Source organism: Peromyscus eremicus, chromosome 7, assembly GCF_949786415.1.
Source record: "Peromyscus eremicus chromosome 7, PerEre_H2_v1, whole genome shotgun sequence".
NCBI lineage: Eukaryota > Metazoa > Chordata > Mammalia > Rodentia > Cricetidae > Peromyscus > Peromyscus eremicus.
Genome location: NC_081422.1, coordinates 117,545,888 through 117,566,196, shown reverse-complemented (window position 1 = coordinate 117,566,196; position 20,309 = coordinate 117,545,888). Strand labels below are relative to the sequence as shown.

At 37.3% G+C, this 20,309-nt stretch overlaps 1 protein-coding gene across 2 annotated transcripts in view; it reads right to left on the bottom strand.

The window, feature by feature from the left end:
- The window catches only part of Sacm1l (SAC1 like phosphatidylinositide phosphatase), a 69,925-nt gene that overhangs the window by 24,943 nt on the left and 24,673 nt on the right, over positions 1–20,309 (bottom strand). For both annotated transcript variants that reach the window (XM_059269012.1, XM_059269013.1), the window contains 3 exons: positions 15,343–15,492; positions 11,435–11,494; positions 9,761–9,794 (listed from right to left, as the gene is read on the bottom strand). In XM_059269012.1, coding sequence (XP_059124995.1) covers positions 9,761–9,794; positions 11,435–11,494; positions 15,343–15,492 — 244 coding nt within the window. The remainder of the gene's footprint in view (positions 1–9,760; positions 9,795–11,434; positions 11,495–15,342; positions 15,493–20,309) is intronic.

Genomic DNA, 20,309 nt, shown 5'->3' with positions numbered 1-20,309 from the left:
GTGGGTGGGAAAGAAAAGTCTGCCAACAGGGACCACTCATTTCATTCCTTTGCTTGGTTTTCTAGTTTTGCTACTAAACAATGTATTTATTCTGAACAGCTCTTTACTTTTTTTGCATGAAAGGCATTACAATGTAAGCATTCCTGAAGCCTTGCATGCTCTGTATGTTTGAGACTCATTCACTACTACAATTATTTAATTATCCTCTGCACAAACATACTACTGGTTGGTGTTTTGTATTGTTATGGTGGGGAGTATTAAACTATTAACCTTCCTGCCTCAGCTTTACATGGGGCTGAAATTACAGGCATGCACCACCACATCAGAAAGGATATACTACTTTATTTGTCCAGTCTACTGTTGATAGACATGCAAGTTGTTTCTGGATTCTGCTGTCATAACCAGTTTCAACAAACATTTCTTTGTGTGAGCCTGTGGACATGGATCAAATCATATCCACCACCTGATACTATCAGAAAACGTCAATGGACTTAATAATTATTTTAGCTTATTCTCTTTACCCACTCTTGATATTGTCGAGTTTATCCAACTCATGGAGGAATTAAGAGGATAACAAGTTTTATTGTTTCACTGGCCATATTGTTTATTTTTGCTAATTTGTTTAGGTTTGCCCTGTTTGCTATATGTAACATTTTTCTTAATATAATTTTATTCACTCATCATAAAGCATAATAAAATAATCCATGAGCCTGCCATCCAACTTCAGAATACAACCAAGTCTCAACTTATCCATTTCTTCTCCTTTCTAGCCAGCTGAATTTATGTCCAGAAATAACGACTTTTAACAAGTTTGTGGCAACCATTCTGTCTTTCTAGTTTCTATACCTATAATCATCACTTAAAAAACAAAAAACTTGCATTTGAGCTTTATGAAAATGACACTACACTACAGCCTTCTAAACCTGTCATTCCTCCCCATAAGTTCCCAGAGTTATCCCAGAGCAATTTATTCCTCTTCAGAGTTGTGTGTAATCTGAAAAGGACCAGACCACAGAGACCTAATTCCTCTATTCTATGGGGCTCACTATTTTGTTATAAAATGCTGCTATGAACATTCTTTTAAATAATTCCTGGTATGAACGCATTAGGAAGTCAAACAAGAAGTACTGGCAAATTCTCAAGAGATCAACGGGAAGTACTAATGATCACTGCTGCCTGTCACCCCAAAATTCACTGATGGTTCCTTAAGCTCCCAAATAACTTCCTTCAAAAGTCATAGCACCAGAGAAGATTCCACGGCAGTATTATTTCACTTGCTTGCCCAAATTAACTATTTTGAGACTGGACACAAAGATAAAGTAATACATTACCCTGCTGCTAGAGAGTTAAATCTGGTAGAAAATACGACTGCCTTTATGACTCATTTTCCTCTGATTACAGAAAGAGTACGTGTGCATGCAAAGACACACCAACCACCAAAATGAGGTAACTTTAGAAAAATGAATGAATTCACTACTCTTTATCCAGAGTTAGACCTAGTCCCACCTAACCCTACTCCCCAGGAGGCCCACTCCACACACTCCTCAATTTCCACCACTAATGGCTAACAATGTTTCTTCATATTTCACTGAAAAGGCCTATATGCTCCTATGACATATTACCCACCGAACCTACAGCCAGGCCAGAATTCCCTCTTCGCTCATATACTCAAAGCCTCACTCCAGTATGCACCCTTACCATCCCCAACTTCTCTAAAACCTTTCTTAGCAGACTTCATTAATTTCCTCATTTGGAGAGGGAGGACAGGGACAGGAACAGGAACATAACCTCCTTCCTGAATCGTCATATCTAACCACTAGCATGTCTCAGCTGTTGACACCCTCTTCTTGGAAACACTGTCTTCACTGGTTTCCAGGACATTCCTTTCACTTGCTTTGCCTTTCCCTCACTGGTCTATGTTAGTATCTGCATAAAGCTTGGAGCAACCATATAATCTGCCCTTTCAGTTCACTCCCTGTGGTTCATTTTTAGAAGTCTTTTATGTAGTCTAATGCCTACAGTACATGGCTCTAGCATTTTCTAGCGATATAGAAACTCTTTCCAACAGTACATCTCTCTCTCTTTAGAGTGTATATCTCCATTTTTCTCTTTAATAAGCTCATCTCATTTCATGGATTGAAATGGCATCCTACCACTGATGAGATGGCTCAGTGGATAATCAAGTCACCTGTCACCAAGCCCACAGATCTGAGTTCAATCAATCCCTAGAACCCACAAGATGGAAGGAGATCTCAGACTCCTAAAAGTTGTCCTCTGACCTCCACAAGTGTGCACATTCACACAAAAACTAAACAGATGTTGTAAGAAAGAAAGAAATGCCATCTACCCTGACCACCACAAACTTACATCTGTAAGGCCAGAAAGATAATTCAAATGGGTTACTTGCTACCAAGCCTACAAGGAGCTCAATCTCCAGGACCCACATAGCAAAACAAAGAATCTGGCCCCTGAAGTTGTCCTTTGAACTCTACACATGCATCATGAGGAGTATGCCATCTCACACATTCAAAACAAAAAGAAATTATGTCTCTAGTGTGAACTCTCCCCTCAACTCCAGTACTATTAATCTGGCTCCTCCCTCACATCTTCATTCACCTATCTATTGAAATGCTGAGCTTCACAAATTAATGATACTTTTCTCCTTCCCGCCTACCTACAGACTTCCCCATCTCAATGGACGGTTTCCTTCCACTTAACATGACAAGAACCTTACATTTCCAGCAATCTCTTTCATATTCCGTATATAATCAGAAAACCTAGTTAGCTCAATTTTTCCAAAGTTACCTACCCGACCACATTGATACCTTCCTGGTTCTTGGAAAAATCACCTCTCACTGGCATGACTTTGTCTCCACCTTATTCACATCTGGCCTACTGCTGTAACAGAGGGGTGCTGTCTTATTAATGCCAATCCTCTGCTCAGCCTCTACTCTCTCAAAGAACTTTTTCATCATATGTAAAGTAAAAGTCACAACCCTCCCATAGACTATTGAGCACTGAATAATTTGGATTAAGAACCTCATGAAAACATCTCTCCCTACCTACAGTATACTACACTAACATATACTTATTGATCTCTGTAAATATGAAACCTAGAAATACATTCCTAGTTAAGAAACTACACTAAATAAAAGTCCATTTCAAGCTTTAAATCCAATACTAAATAGGTAAGTTAATTATAAAGCTGCTTAGAAAATGAGTCTATGATCGTATTTGACTATTGTTGCAGGATCTTTTATCACACTGTGTGAAGCTGTGTCACTGTTTTACCTTGCCTGCTTAATAAAGAACCAAAGGGCCAATAGCTAAGCAGGAGAGGTTAGGTAGGAGGAAGTTAGGATGAATCTAGGCACACAGGAGACGCCAGAGAGACAAAGAGGGAGTTGAACATACAGAATGGAGGAGAGGTAAAAGGCCACATGACAAAACATACATTAATAGACGCAGGTTAATTAAGTTATAAGAGCTAGTTGGGCACAAGCCTAAGGTAATGGTAAAGCTTTCAAAATTAAGTCTTCGTGTCATTATTTGGGAGCTGGCAATCCCCAAAAGAAAGTCCTACTATAGATTTGTCCATTCATAATCTCATTTTGAAAACAAAACAATATAAAAACAATTGGCCCAAATCCTTGAAAACTATTTAAAACATATCTGTTCTTATTTTATTCTTCGAAGAACTTTTAAAAACTTGGTGGAGGGTAGGGGTAGCAGCAGAGCTGAAGATGTAGTGTACACATGTCTAGCATGCAGAAGGCTTGAAATCCTAGCACTTGGGAGGTAGAGGCACAAAGATCAGAAGCTCAAGGTTATACTTGGCTACATATTGAGTTTGGGGCCAGTCTAGGATACATGAGACCTATGTAAGAGAAGGGAAGGTGTTACAAAATATTTGATTACACTGTGTAAAGATATGTCACTGTGACTTGGCTTAATAAAAAGCTAAATGGCCAATAGCTAGGCAGGAGGTACAGGCAGGACTTTTGGACTAAGAGAGCTCTAGGAAGAAGAAAGGGGGAGTCATCAGCCAGATGCAGAGGAAGAGGACATGCAGGAGGAGAGGGAAAAGCCAAAAGCCACTTGGCAGCACATAGATGAATAGAAATGGGTTAATTTAAGTTGTAAAAGCTAGTTAGAAAAAAAAGCATAAGCTAAGGCCGAGCTTCCATAATTAATAATAAATCTCTGTGTCTTTTTTTTTTTTTGTGAGCTGGTGGCCCAAAGAAAAATCCGTCTACAGGAAAGAGAGATAGGAGAGGAAAGAAGAGCAGGGGAGGGGAGAGGGCAGAAAAAGAGGAGAGCTAGATAGGGGATGAAGACAACAGACTAAACAAGGGCTTTACCTTGAGATTTTTCTGATTTTTTTTTATTTCCCCATAACTATAAAAAATATTTCCTCCATTGTGGTGATATATGTAAACAATTTCCTAAATCTATAATTTATCCTTACATGGACAATATTTTACTAGCTGATTCAAATGAAGATAATTTAGAAAGAATGTTTGAAGAACTAAAGAAAATTTTGTCTTGTTGGGGATTACAAATTGCTTCTGAAAAGATACAAAGAGGAGATTCCATTAATTATTTAGGATATAAAATAGGTCTATAAAAAATTAGACCCCAAGAAGTGCAAATTAGGAGAGATCGATTATAGACTCTTAATGATTTTCAAAGATTATTCAGAGACATTTCCTACCTATGGACTGCTGTTGGGGTAAAAAATGATGAACTGAGTAATTTGTTCAAAACCTTAGAGGCTGAAAAGGACCAAGAGAATTATCAGCCGAAGCTGAGAGAGAATGGGCTTTGGTAGAAAAGAAAATACAGGATGAACATGTGGATCATGTGGATCCAAAGCTTGATTGCATTTTGCTTATTTTACCATCTAAGCATTCTCCTACAGGAATTTTAGTGCAGAGGGATATATTGGAATGGATATTTCTACCAGACAGACAGACTAAAAAATTAAAAACTTATGTGGAAAAAATCTCTGAGTTGATTTTAAAGGAAAATTGAGACTTCATTAATTAGCAGGAATAGACCCAGCAGAAATTAACTAGTGATGAAATTGACAAATTATAGGCAGAATGTGAACCATGGCAAAGAGCTTGCAGTAATTTTCTGGGAAAGATTAAGAACAAATATCTCAAAAGTGATAGAATTAAACTTATAAAGAGAGCTAACTGAATCCTGCCTCACATTGTATGGGAAACACCAATATCTGGAGCCCCTACATTTTATACAGACTTGAAAAAACAAACAAACAAACAAAAAAAAAAAAACAAAGAAAGGGAGGTTACAAATTAGAATTCAGAATTTAAGTAAAGTGGTTCAAAGTCCTTATAATTCAGTTCAAAAATCAGAATTATATGCTATTCTGATGGTATTAATGGAGTTTTTGGAACCTCTCACCATAGTATGCTGAAAGAGTGGTCTTACATATTGAAACAGTGGAATTTATCCCTCATGAGTCAGAATTAACTTCATTATTTATTCAGTTACAAGATACAATCAGGAATAGGAATCATCTCATATATAACTCACATCCAATCCCATTCGGGTCTGCTAGGACCTCTAACACAAGAAATGATAAGATCGATCAACTATTGATAAGAAATGTGCTGGGGGTCTCAGAATTTCATAAAAAACATGTCAATAGTAAAGGTTTAAAAAAGGATTTTTCCATAATCTGGCAACAAGCCAAGGAAATGTCCCACTTGTTCTTTTTACAATCAAACTACACTACCAGCAGAATGTAACCCAAAGGGTACTCAGAGGAATGAAATCTGGCAGATGGATGTGGTTCATTTTGTAAAATTTGGAAAACTGAAATATGTACACCATACATTGATATCTACTCAGGATTTCAATGGGCAACTGCTCTGAGTTCTGAAAAGGCTGATTCTATAATAACACATTTGCTAGAAGTTATGGCCATCATGGGTATACCTGTACAAATTAAAACTGACAATGCTCCAGCATATTTCTCTGCTAAAATGAAACAGTTTTTTGCTTATTACAGGTATACCACACAATCCTATGGGCCAAGCAGTCATAGAGAGATCAAATCAAACTCTGAAGGATATGCTAAATAAACAGAAAGGGGTAGCAACAACTCCCAGAAATAGATTACATAATGCTCTATTAACTTTGGATTTTCTCAATGCTAATAAGAAAGGAACAACAGCTGTGGAGAGACACTGGCTAATAGAAAGAAAAAAAAAAAACTACAGAATCAAATGAGCCTGAATATTTTAAGGATGTGCTAACCTCAGAATGGAAACCAGGATGTTGGGGATGAGGTTTTGCTTTTGTTTCTACAGGAGAAAAAAAAAAAGCTATAGATACCATCAAAATTGGTAAAGGTTCGATTTCAACGTGAGACCTCTCGATTAGATAGTTCATCAACTAGCATGACCATTCAATTTAAATTAACTTATACAACTAACAACAAATGCTCTTCATTTAATCAGATATAACTTGCCAAAAGTTAGGCTTGGGGAAGGGTTTCTGTTTTTGTCTTTCAGGAGAATGAAGGCTAAGGAATCTGAAGAACACTGGACAAATGAGACATCAGAAGAAAAAGAATAAATCATCCAGAAAAGAATGTCCCAGAAAAAAGAGTAAATTAGCCTACTGGTATATCATATATAAAATTTCGTAAGTCTCCTAAATGTTTGTTTCTGCTCTTCTCTACAGACAATTAACACAAATGGTCTTTTTGTATTCCCAGCTCAATTAAAAGGTAAAGCTGGCTTTGGAGTTGGAGGCTCTCTCCTTCTCTAAATCCAAGCATGCTTATTAAAAGAAAATGCAAAATCTCTATTATCATGTCAGAAGAGCCATCTGATATAAGACAGAAGAAAACCAAAACTAAGGGACTATTCTATTGCCACTAATCTCATAATTCTTTGGTTTTGACTCTTTAAAACTTTTCTTAAGGTATAAATTTTATATCAAAACTTATAAGATTAATATATATATATTAAACTTTTGTCATGATATTAATGGTCATATAGAATACTAAAATTCTAGAAAAAAAGGTTTCATCTAGCTGCCTGTACATATTTTTGTGTTTGAGTTTCTATCAGCTTTCTGCAGGGAATCATGACCATGCCTAACAGCAAATTTGAAGTCTCCATAATTGTCATTGTTTAGGATGGTTGGTTACAAGTTGTTATTGTTAATGGTCAGGATAAAGGCTAAACAAAGGAAATTAGATTTAAGGTTCTTGTTTGGGAAAAAAAGGAGGATATAGATAAGAGGTAAATTATTCAATCTACTCTGAAAAGAAAAAGAGAGAATATGGATATATGATGAGATAAAAAGGTAGATTATTGAATCTACTTTTAAAAAGCAATATTTTAAATATTTTACATTGGATTGGATTTTTGTATATTGTACACAAATTATGCATGTTGATACAAATTTGAGATTGATTTTGCTAGAAAATACTATACATATATTTCTAATTTTGTTCAAGGTATTGTACCATACAGTTCATTTAACAATGTAATGCAAATTGCTAGTCCTTGAAAGTTATTATTACCAACTAATTAGGATATAAAGAAATGAAAGTAGTTAGTCATTACAATCGAACCTGTAGTCATATTAGGTATGTTTTCAAGGTCAAATAGAGATATATTTTAGATAGACAGGTCATCTTCAAACCCTTCAGAGATCTACAGAATACGGCATTTAAGATGTTTTAATAACAGATCTTTTCTTTTTTATGACTATGAGACATGTCTGTTCCTGGCAGCACCAATCTACTTCAGAGAAGATGATGGGCACTGAAGAAACTCCATATGGAGTTTACTTTCATTGTGGCAAAAGTTAGCCACTGGGCAAGAAATTGCCCTTACATCGACTACTGACAGTATGTTGTCCAGAATGGACAAGCAGGACACAAAAAGAAAGGACTGCCAATCCTTGCCAAGACAAGGTAGGATGGCTCTTTAGAAAATTCTGCTTCACAGATCAGTCTGTCAGATATGCTAGGCCTGTGGGCCAAAGATGGGTGCCCCAACGTTGCAGAGAAACCTCAGGTGACTGTCCAGGCAGCCAGATGTTTGTCATAACTCACATTTTTTGGAAGCCATTTGTTTGCATTTCCTGTTTAACTAGGTAATATTTCCTTCTCGAGTCTCTGAGGGAGTTGAAGATTAGATAGTTGTAGTTACAGTTTTCCTTGTTAACAATGTCAGAAAAGAAACTAAGAGGTGTAAAATATATTTTATTTTGTTTGAAAGACATCAAAAGATAGTTTTTGGTTGGTAAGACAAGTTAGGATAGATAGTGAATTAGGTACATTTTGGACTCACCAAAATATGATAGATAATGGAATATTTTCGCTCAATTTGTCAAATGCAAATGGACTAGACATTGTTGATGTATTTATTGCCTGTATATATTGTATATAGTTATTGTATATAGTTTTTTATATTAGTTATAACTTTTTTTATTTTAGACAAAAAAAGGGGAAATGTGGTGATATTGTATTTGTGCGCCCCAATAAAGCTTATCTGAGTATCACAGGAAAAAGCCAGCCACTATATTAAACATAGAAGTCAGGCAATGGTAGCAAATGCAATGGTAGCAAACGCTTTATGCCTTTAATCCTAGCATTCGGGAGGCAGAGATTCATCCTGATCTCTGTGAGTTCAAGGCCACACTGAGAACAGAGCCAGCCATGGTGGTACATGCCTTTATTTCCAGCACTAGTTAACCATAGAGGCCAGGAGGTCTATACAGACAGACAGGAAGTGATAGAGCTGGGCAGAAAGAGGAAGTGAGATGGCAGGGCACAGAAAGGATGTAGGCGTAAATATAGAGGAAGTAGCTCTCTCTGGAGGCTGAGGAGTAAGGTGAGCTTGGCTGTGGCTTGTCCTATTCCGTTGATCCCTCTATTTTCATCTGGCTCTGAGTTTTTTATTAATAAGACCATTTAGCAATTCATCTTACACTCCATTACTTAATAATATAAAAATTTTATAGTAGCATAATGAACAAATAAACCCAACTACTAGGTCAATAAACTTCATCGTTATACTTGACACAAAGATGCCAATTCATATACAGGGTCCTGACTGCAACACTCATTAGCACATACTGCACCTTCCCTCAGTAGCCCACTCACTGTGAGTTCCTACTTAATTATGGTATCTGATAAGAATGTATTCTTGAAATGAATCTACAATTAGATAACCAACACTTGTTTTGTATTTACACTTTGATTTTTCCCCAAGTGTTATTCTTTGTATTCTATTTTCATATTTCTATCACTCTTGAAATGATAATTAAAATTTATAATAATTTAAATAATTTACTTCTCTTCAAGTTTTTGATCACTGTCGTTCTTAAGTCTGATTTAACACTAAGGAAAAGCATCATTTAAATAGGTTCACTCTACTCTTCTGTAATTCACTGCTACAAGATAACGCAAAAAGGGCAAGATACAGTTATACATCTTTCCTTAAAAGCCACCAGCCATCAAACTCTTGAACAAAAATATACTCTGTAAAAGACATAATCTAAAAAGGGGAGAAGGGTTGTTTACAGTCTGTGCTAAGATTTTACATTTATACATTAACAGCAATTTCTAATACTGAAATACTCATCTCACATCACATTTGAGACTGCATCTGTCTTAAAATTTAAACTTTCTAACATCTAAACATGTAAAACAAAATTTAAACAAAGACTGTAGAAACTAAGGTGCAAAAATTTCAGATAAGGATACAGCCATGTAACACTGGAAGAGCAAACCGATGGACCTAAAAAGAAGATATACAATGCATTTAGAATCAGCACTCCTTAAATAATAAACCATGTAAGACATATTTACACACAGGCAGTAATATACAAATATAACCATACAGTGAGAGTTCATGTAAGTTCTAATGTTAGGGAAATGTCTATAATGTTGCAGGTAAAAAGGCAGTATAATCACTAGGGTTTAAATGGTCACAGATAAACACCAGTAAAACTACATGAAGCTGAATACTCCTCCTTAGTCTTTGCCTATAACTCTTCTACTTCTAGAAAAGTTATAGGCTAATGATTTGCAATCTCAACTACCAAAAATAAATAAAATATTCTGCAAACAGCAAAAAACAAATCACTTCTACAGATCTAAGTGCCTTAGCTCACACCTCATTTGTACAACACAGGATGAGGTTGGTGGTGAGTTAGGGGAGTTTCCACCTGGCCTGAAGACTGAGAAGAAGAACTCTTGGACAGAAGCCACGTTTGCAGAGGTGACTAATTAGAACTGCAGCCCTGTGGAGAGACTGGAAATGTTGCAGGTCCAGAAGCTAGTTACCTTGTCTTAGGCTAGTCCTGGCCTCTAAAACAGCCATTCCTTCCCTAGCTCTGTGTCAGAACTGACATTCTGTGATTAATAGATTAAAAAAAAAAAAAAAAAAACAAACAACTTTTGGAATCTATTAAATTAGCAGATCATTAGCTTCCATTAAACTTAAAAGCTAAGAATGTCATCAGATAGCATCCTGGGCCTATAGAAAATCTTCCTTCCCATCTTGCTATAACTGCCTCTTTGATGTACACACCAACGTATTTTAAACTTGCCTTGCTTTATGACCTTCATTGTTTTATAAAACTATAAAAATCTCAAATTTCTTCCACATTGAAACATGGAATTTGGAGTTAGCCTAAATCTGTGTTCCTAGGCCATGGTCATTCAAAATGGCTCCAGAATAAATCTCTTACTCCTTTTAAGATGAGAACTGTGGTTTTTGCACTAACAGGACTGAGCCCCTATCCCTTACTTCTACATTATTCAGCAGTACAACTCATTCTAGCTGTCTTAGAGAAAGTTAATGTTTTTCATTTAAAGCTTCCCATTCATAAGTATTAGAGTTTGTACCTTAAGTGTCCCTAAAAGCTTATGTTCTCAAAGGCTTGGGAACTGGCCAGAGAAGCTCTTGGACTTTAGAAGGTATAGCCTAGTGGAAAGAATGACGGTCATTAAAAACTAACCTTAATAAAGGCACTTTACCCTAAGCCTATTTGCTTTTATTGACTGACTACCATCAAGTGAGCAATTTGCTCCATCAGTGTACTCCCTGGCATGTTGTCTTGACTAAAGAAAGACCCAAAGGCAAGGGAGTCATCAGACAGTGGAATGAAAATTCCAAAACCCCTAAGCCTAAACACTCTCTCCTAAGTTCTCTCAGACATCTTATCTCCATGTCAGGAAGTTAACACAATAGGAGATTAGATTTCTACATATATCAGTAAGAGAGGGCAAGAATGGTCGTGTGTGTGTGTGTGTGTGTGTGTGTGTGTGTTATAGTTAGAATTATTTACTCACTCCCTAATGAGTGGTTAGTCATTTTAACACAGTCAAACATGTATTATGACAAGAAAACATAATCGAAATGGAGTATATTACCTCTGGCTGAGCAGACAGTTCTCTGAGCAGATGCCCATTCCATACAAACCGCTGATCTGCCTGAGAGAAGTTTTGAAACTTAATGAAATATCTCCAGCCACAGTAAGTGTCCCCAAATGGAAAACTACACTCATCAATGCCGCCACCTGATGGCTAATATGAGTTTCTCTGACATGTCCCAACAGAATACACCTCATTTCAAATCTGCTCCTCTTCTTCCCATTCCTGTCTGCCTTATCACACATAGAAACTCCAGGTATCCTCTTCCATTTTTCTAGGTAATCACTGGCCAAGAACTAAATCTCTTTCAGAGTCTACACTCATTTCTCCATCTCCACTACCACCACCAAGGACAACACCTGATCCAGTATAGCTATTACACAGCTATACTCAGTTAGTTCTTCAGTGACTGCCATCTCAGAGCCAAACCTTTGCTTGGTCTCCCTGGAGATCTGGCAGCTGCTATTTAAAGGTCTGACCTCCCCTCTGCCAGGCTGATAATCCATCACAAATACAGAGGAACCTGGGTTTCTTCAGCTCAGCACATGGGCTAAGTAGATAGCACAGTGCTGAGCCTTACTCCCTCCCTCCTCACACCTAAGGTCATAGGAAATGACCTATGGTGTCATGGCCAGGGGAATATCATACCTTCTAGTTTGTGTTTCCAAGTGGTTTGTGCTACTCATACTTAGTAGCTATCATTGCACAATGGGTGCGATTACATATTTTACAAGTCAGTGAAATGTAAATAATAATGTGCTATTTCTAAATGTTGAATTATTTGGAATACAACTTGATAAAAAGCATAGTGCTAAAACAAATTACCGTTGAATTACGAGTGGAAGCAGCAACTAAAAAAGGTTAGAGGAATAAAAAGCCACAAGATTCTGCCACATGGCTTTATAAGTGTCAAAGTCTTTAAAAAGCTGAAATGGAAACCTTTAAGAATAAAATAACAGCTGGAAAAATAGAATCAAGGAACCAAAACAAAAAAAAGTCCTTAATTCTATGCAAAAACACTGACCATTCAATGTTAGTTTTTTTGTCTTAAGATAAGGTTTCACCCCATTTAATGACTGAGGGAACTGGATGCAGAGATCCACGGCTAGGCCCCGGGTGGAGCTCCAGGAGTCCAATTAGCAAGAAAGAGGAGGGTTTATATGAGCAAGAATTGTTGAGATCAAGGTTGGATAAAGCACAGGGACAAATAGCCAAACGAATGGAAACACATGAACTATGAACCAATGGCTGAGGGGCCCCCAACTGGATCAGGCCCTCTGAATGGGTGAGATAGTCGATTGGCTTGATCTGTTTGGGAGGCATCCAGGCAGTGGGACTGGGTCCTGTGCTCATTGCATGAGTTGGCTGTTTGAAACCTGGGGCTTATACAGGGTCGCTTGGCTCGGCCTGGGAGGAGGAGACTGGACCTGCCTGGACTGAGTCTACCAGGTTGATCTCAGTCCTTGGGGGAGGCTTTGCCCTGGATGAGGTGGGAATAGGGAGTAGGCTGGGGGGAAGGGGAGGGGGACGGGAGGTGGGGAGAACAAAGGAATCCATGGCTGATATGTAGAACTGACTTGTATTGTAAAATAAAATAAAATTTAAAAAAAAGATAAGGTTTCATTAATCAGTTTTATGAGTCTCTGTAAGTGACATTTTTATTTAGCTTAAAAAAAATTCCCTAGCTGGGCATAGCAGTGCACACTTTTAATCTCAGTACTCATGAAGCAGAGGCAAGCAGATCTGTCTGTGAGTTCAAGGTCAGCCTCGTCAATATAGTAAGTTCCAGGACAGCCAGAGTTACATAGTGAGATCCTATCTCAAAAGAAAAACAAAAATATTAAAAAAAAAAAAAAATTCCCTTTCTGTTACAGAAGAGATAGCTTCTGGCTTCTACAACTTCTCTTCCCACTCCTTTGCCAAAAGCCTCCCTCTCCCATTATCACCTAACTGATAAGCCTCAGCTCCAAAGCAACCTTCCTCTGGTATAGCTGTCCCTGGCACTCCCAGGAGAATTAGACTCTCCTTTCTATAGGATCCCACTAAATTTTGACCCCTCTCTCCAGTGGGAGTCACCTCTGCTTGTAAATGCTTGTACTATTACCTCTCTAAGTACACTGAAGGCTCTTCTCATAGCACGGGGCTTCGGGTTTTCATTTTAAGTCCCCACTAAGTATTACATGCCTGGCATACAACAGGCACAGGAGAGAAGTTTGATGAACATGTAAGAAGTACAGCAATTGGTTTTAAAAGCATCAGTCTCTTGTTTTAAAGCTAAATGTCTTGATTACTTAGCTTATCTGTAAATTAACATACAATTTTACTTGATTAGAATGTAAAATCTTAACTCCAGCTAAACAACTAAAATACTAAATTAGTGAAATTTATCATTTTCACTAGTCAAAATGGTCTATTACTGGCAATGTCATACAGATAGCAACCTTTAAAATTCTGTATGCCCTTTAAACATGTCCATGCTTTATTAATTAAAGAAGAAAAATAATAAAGGCAGGAATAGGGGGCATGGCTCAGTGGTAGAATGCATGAAGTACTTGGTTTAAGCTCTAGCACCACACACACAAAATAAAATAAAAACAGATAAATAAAACCAAGGCAGCAAAAAGCCATGTCCTGGAGCAGCAGAAATCCAGTTGAGGACATTTAAAACCTAGTATTAAAAGTACACTCATATTAGGCCTGTGGCAGCTCTAGAACCATACACACAAAATAAAATAAAAACAGATAAATAAAACCAAGGCAGCAAAAAGCCATGTCCTGGAGCAGCAGAAACCCAGTTGAGGACATTTAAAACCTAGTATTAAAAGTACACTCATATTAGGCCTGTGGCACAGGCCTTATAATCCCATCAGAAGGCTGAGGCAAAGGATCCAAGGCCTTCTTGGGCTACACAGTGAGTTCAAGGTCATCCTGAGAAACTCAGTGAGATCCTGGTGTGAGAGCAGGACAGCCAGAGCGAGAATGAGAGTGAGAGCATGCCTCTACCTTCGTAACTGGCTCAGATTCTTAAATCAACAAATTGCTGTCTCTTCTACTTAGAAAACAACATGACAAATGACTGGCCATTACCTATTAGAACACTGACTTTTTTTTTTTAATAAGTTTAATTATGTTGCTAATAGTGCTGAACTAAAGAGCAATGAAATCATAAACTAATACAATACAAAGCTAGTATGACGACTTGTCCCCCAAGTTTACAGTTAATAGCCTGGAATATTTATGCAAAATTACAAACTCAGGTTGGGATGTAGTTCAGTGGTAGAGTGCTTGCCTATTACAAGCAAAGCCCTAGGTTCAAACTCTATCACTGTATTATGCGTACATGTACACACACATTCTGAAAGGTTTTCATCTAATCACCTGTGTGAGTTTCTACTAGATATTTGAGTATCTACCCCAATTTATCTCAATCTTGGCTGTGTATATACACAAGGCAGGGCCCTCAGTGAGGCCTATGATAGACATTTAAAACATGGTATGTGGGGGCTGGAGAGATGGCTCAGAGGTTAAGAGCACTGAATGTTCTTCCAGAGGTCCCGAGTTCAATTCCCAGCACCCACATGGTGGCTCACAACCATCTGCAATGAGATCTGGCACCCTCTTCTGTATACATAATAAATAAATCTTTAAAAAAAAAAAAAACAAAAAAACATGGTATGTGTTCAAAGCCTCACATATGACTCTAATACAGTCAAGAGTATGATAAATCAAAACAGGACTGGAGATATGGTTCAATAGGAGGATGCTTCCCTAGCACACGAGGCCCTGAGTTTATCTCCAGGGCTGGGGAGTTGGGGGGTAGGGAAAAAAATTTTTTTTATAGGTTAAAGAGACATGCCTCTTTTAAAAACAACTAAAAATAAATTAAGCTACCTGAAGATCCAGCTTACCCTTTCCAAGAGACTCATTTCTTGAAATTCTGGACTTGTGTTAGACAGCCGTTGCAAAGTATGGGTCAAGTCATATGTTGTTGAAAAGTAAAATCCATCCATACTCAACACATGGTTTAGCATTGCTAGGAAAGTTTTATTATCTTGTAACTGCAAAGAAGAAAAGGGAGAGTTCAATACTAGTCACAGTTGAAAAGAAAAAATGTCAACATGAGAGGACAGCAAAATTAAAAACATTTATGTTAGCCCCATTAAGTATCACTGACACAGCTGGCCAGAGATGGGGAATACTCTATATAAACAGTGTAGGCATTAAACTCACTTGATTTAGGTACAGCCTCCTTCCTCCCTTTGGTATCATCCACAACTATCACTCTAAAGCAGAAGAGTTAGGTTTTTGTTTTTCAAGACAGGGTTTCTCTGTGCATCCTTGGCTATCCTGGAACTACGCTGTAGACCAGGCTGGCCTCGAACTCACAGAGATCCTTCTCCCTCTGTCTCCTGAGTGCTGGGATTAAAGGTGTGCACCACCCCCTGGCCAGAAGAGTTGTTTAAAAAAACATCATCACCTTAGGTTACAGCACAACCTGTAGTGTGCCAATACTTCCCAGATTCTCTCTGTCCTTTACTACCGTGCTTGGGTTTACTATCATTATCCTCATTAGCAAATCAAACACACAAATCAAGAGATTAGCATTATCCTCACTTTCAGAAAATTTCACTGGTTTGGATTGGATAGGAAATAAAGAATCATTTTTCATTAAAACAAAACCAGAAAGCCTAGTAAAAGTATTTCCTTTCTTTTAGAATAATAATTTTATCTGGCTTTCCCAGTTAAAAACAATATTGACATTAAAAAAAATTTGTTCCAAAAAACTGTCAAGGTTTGATGATGTTTAGTAGTTATTAAATGATTAACATGTAAACTTATACATTACAAATGTATATACTATACATTTTTTAATTTAAGCACAGACCAGCAAAAGCAAAAAAAAAAAAAAAATGTAGTAAACAGCACAAAATGAGCTTTATGGCTCGATGACAAATCCAAGAAAATATTCCTGAGTAGTTAAAATGAATATAGCTACTTTTATTTCGTGTGTGTGTGTGTGTGTGTGTGTGTGTGTGTGTATGTGTATGTGTGTATATATGTTGGGTGTACATGGCACTGCATATGTGTGTGAGGGTGAGTATGGAAGCCAGAGAATGACCCTAGGTGTTATTATTACTCAGGACACCATCTACCTTTTTTATAACTTTTATTTATGTGTATGAGTGTTTGCCTATATATGTATGTGCACCACATATGAGTCTAGTGCCAGAAAAAGGCATCAGATCCCCTGGAACTGAAGTTACAGATTGTTGTAAGCCACCTTCTGTAAGAGCCACAAGTGTTCTTAACCACTGAGACAGCTCTCTAGATCTATCATCTATCTTTGTTGAGTCAAGATTTCTCAGAACCCTGGAACTCATAGACTAGTAGAGACTGGCTGGTCAGCAAAGGCCTAGGCATTCAACTGTGTCTATCTCCCTATCATCATTGGGATTACAAGTGTAACCATGTCTGGATTTTTATTGGAGTTCTAAAGTTCAACTCAAGGGCCTCATGTTGGCAAGGCAAGTGCTTTAAAGATTGAGCTCTAAGCTTCATTTTTGTTTAAAATATCATTTCTCATGGAGAATGAATATACTAATATATTAGGAAAAGGGAAATTCTAAAGTATAAAAAGTATATATTACAGCTTTACTTGCTAAAACAGTGTTACAATTTGACATTTTTACAGGTAAGGTATATGTTTTGGAAAAACAAGTCTTGTAGAAACAAAGAAGGCATGATCCTCCCTGAAGAGATTGCTGGGAGTGGGAGAAATATTTTCTAGTAAGCTGCCTATGTTCCTATATAAGTAACCCTAACTAAACACATTGGTTTACACACACAAAGAAATCAAAACCCTTAAAAAAAATAATCTTGGGAGCCAAGAACAGTGGTACATGCCTTTAATCCTAGCACTCAGAAGGCAGAGCAAGTTGTATATCTATGAGTTCCAGGCCCGCCAGGGATACATAGTAAGGCTCAATGTGGTTGATATATTGTGTACCCCAATAAACTTATCTGGGGGTCAGAGAACAAAACAACCATAATATTAAACATAGAGGTTAGGCAGCGGTAGCACATGCCTTTAATCCTAGCATTCCAGAGGCAGAGATCCATTTGGATCTCTGTGAGTTCAAAGCCACACTGGAAACAGCCAGGCATGGTGACTCATGCTTTAATCCCAGGAAGTGATGACAAAAAAGTATATAAGACGTGAGGACCAGGAACTAGAGCTGGTTAAGCTTTTAGGCTTTTGAGCAGCACAGTTCAGCTGAGAGACATCCAGTCTGAGGAAACAGGATCAGCTGAGGAATTGGTGAGGTAAGGTGGCTGTGGCCTGTTCTGCTTCTCTGATCTTCCAGCTTTAACCCAATACTTGGCTCCGGGTTTGATTTTATTAATAAGACCTTTTAAGATTCGTGCTACAGCTCCATCTCAACAGAATAACAAAACAACAAAAAACAAAACAAGCAAACAAAAACTCAGGTGTAAAACATTTTTAAAGGCATGTCTTTAATCCCAGCACTCAGAAGGGAGAGGCAGGTGGATCTTTGTGAGGTTGAGGCAGACTGGTCTACACAGTGAGTTCCAGGATAGCCAGAGCTACATAGTAAGGTAGGTAGGGTGTGTGTGTGTGTGTGTGTGTGTGTGTGTGTGTGTGTGTGTGTTTGTGTGCATTTAAAAAAACAAAAACAAAAAAAACCTTGTTAATTACTTTGGAAACAAGCATTCTGGAGAGGTGTGACTTTATACACCCAATAATCACTTCTAGAAAAAAGTAAGTTCCAAAATCTGAAAGGGGGATTGGTAGATTGCTCAGTGGGTTACAAGGCTTGTCATGCAAGTATGAGGACCTGAGTTCAGATTCCTAAAACCAACCTACGCCTGGTCACAGTGATGTCATCCATAATCCCAGTGCTCCTACAGTAAGGTGGGAGGTGGAAACAGGAGAATACCTGAAAGCTCATGGATGAGTGTATGTGGAGACAAACAACTAGGAATCTGTCTCAAACAAAGTAGAAGGTGATGACCAATGCCTAAAATTGTCCTCTGACCACATGTGGACCATGCACATACCCACCAGTCTAAATACTCACACACATACACATACATACATGCACACACAAAGATTTACAAATCAGAATAAGGCAATGCAATCTGTGAAAGTGTCAACATATTTCAAGCAAAAAATACCTTTGGAAAGTAAGCATTGTTCATCTTCACTTTATATAGTGTAAAAAAAAAATGACCATTTTGTCTTAAACCTTAATAACAGAATTTATATAAAAACTAATTTATATAAGTCACTTGAAAAATTGATTGTTCTATAACCTTTAACGATTTTGTGAAAATATAATGTTCTTGGGGCTAAAGAGTTGGCTCAGTAGTTAAGAGCACTGGCTGCTCTTCCAGAGGACTAGGGTTCAGTTATCAGCACCTACATGGTGGCTCACAATCAATGACTCTAGTTCCAAGGGATTCAATGCATTTTTCTGACCTCTACAGCCACCAAGAACACATATAGTGCACATATACACATGCAGGCAAAACATTCATATACATTATAAAGACATTCTTATTATGTTATAAATGAATTGAGAAATGAATAGTGAAACTAATGTTAGCACTGTATTTAATGAATGAACGTATTTATATCTCTGGCAGAGTCCCATACACAGCTCATTAATCCTTCTGCTTCAGTCTCTAAGTGCTAGAATTACAAGCATGTGCCACTATACCCAGTAGTATGTACATTATAATAAAATTATCATAAACATGAAAATTGAAAACATTTTATTTTGTTAAAAATTTACCAAGAAACTGAGCAGCACAGCTCCTTATCATATAATTTATGATTGGGAATATCTACTCTGACATTGGTAAATGTTACAAACTTTTCTGAGTCTAAATGAATTTTTAGCATTTTATTCTTTACACTTTGTCATGTAATACTTCTGGCAGTTTCTTTAAGAGTGTGTTGCAGTTATCACTTGCTCTTCCTTTCTGTCATAGCCCCTTCACTGTGATGGTAACTCTACTACCACCTCTGGCTTTGCACCCAGTCTCTAGACTGGTGACTGCTTACGTTCCCATAGTCAAGCTACTCTATAGCTCCATTTATTATGTCCAATTTCAAATCAGAGTTGCCATTTGTTTGGTGGCACTTTCATCTTTGCTAAGTTACTTCTTCAGTTAATACATTATAGTCACTAACATTTACTATGTGTTGTTAGGGGTCTAGTGTTAACTAAACCAGGTAATATGCACATGTTCTGTACACACACGCATGCACACACACCACACACACACTGTGTGTGTCCCATGTGATTAACAGTGAAGAAAACTTTCTTCTAGAAGAAAAAAAGAATGAAAAACAATTTCAAACGTATCTAATATTTTATTTTTCTATAGAGAATATGAAGCTAAGGCTGAGTATTGAGTTCTTGGTCATTCTATTTGTCCTTTTTTTTCTCCATAAGAACTTCATAATTTAAATTATTCACTATTTAAAAATAAAACCAACAAAATATATGAACTCTAAAAAAATATTTTTTAATGATTTTTTTAAATGTGCATTGGTGTTTTGTCTGCATATTGTCTATGTCAAAGTGTCAGATCCCCTGGATTTGGAGTTACAGATAGTTGTGAGCTGCCATGTAGGTGCTAAGAATTGAACTTGGGTCCTCTGGAAAATCAGCCAGTACTCTTAACCAATGAGACATCTCTCTAGCACCTTAAAAAATATTTTCATGGATAGGTATAAGGTTAGTAGAACAATTTCATTTACAAGTTGTTTAATAACTAGGTTTATAAGAAATCCATCTATATTTTACAACCCTGTACTCCATGGAACTTTTGAGTTTTGCAATAA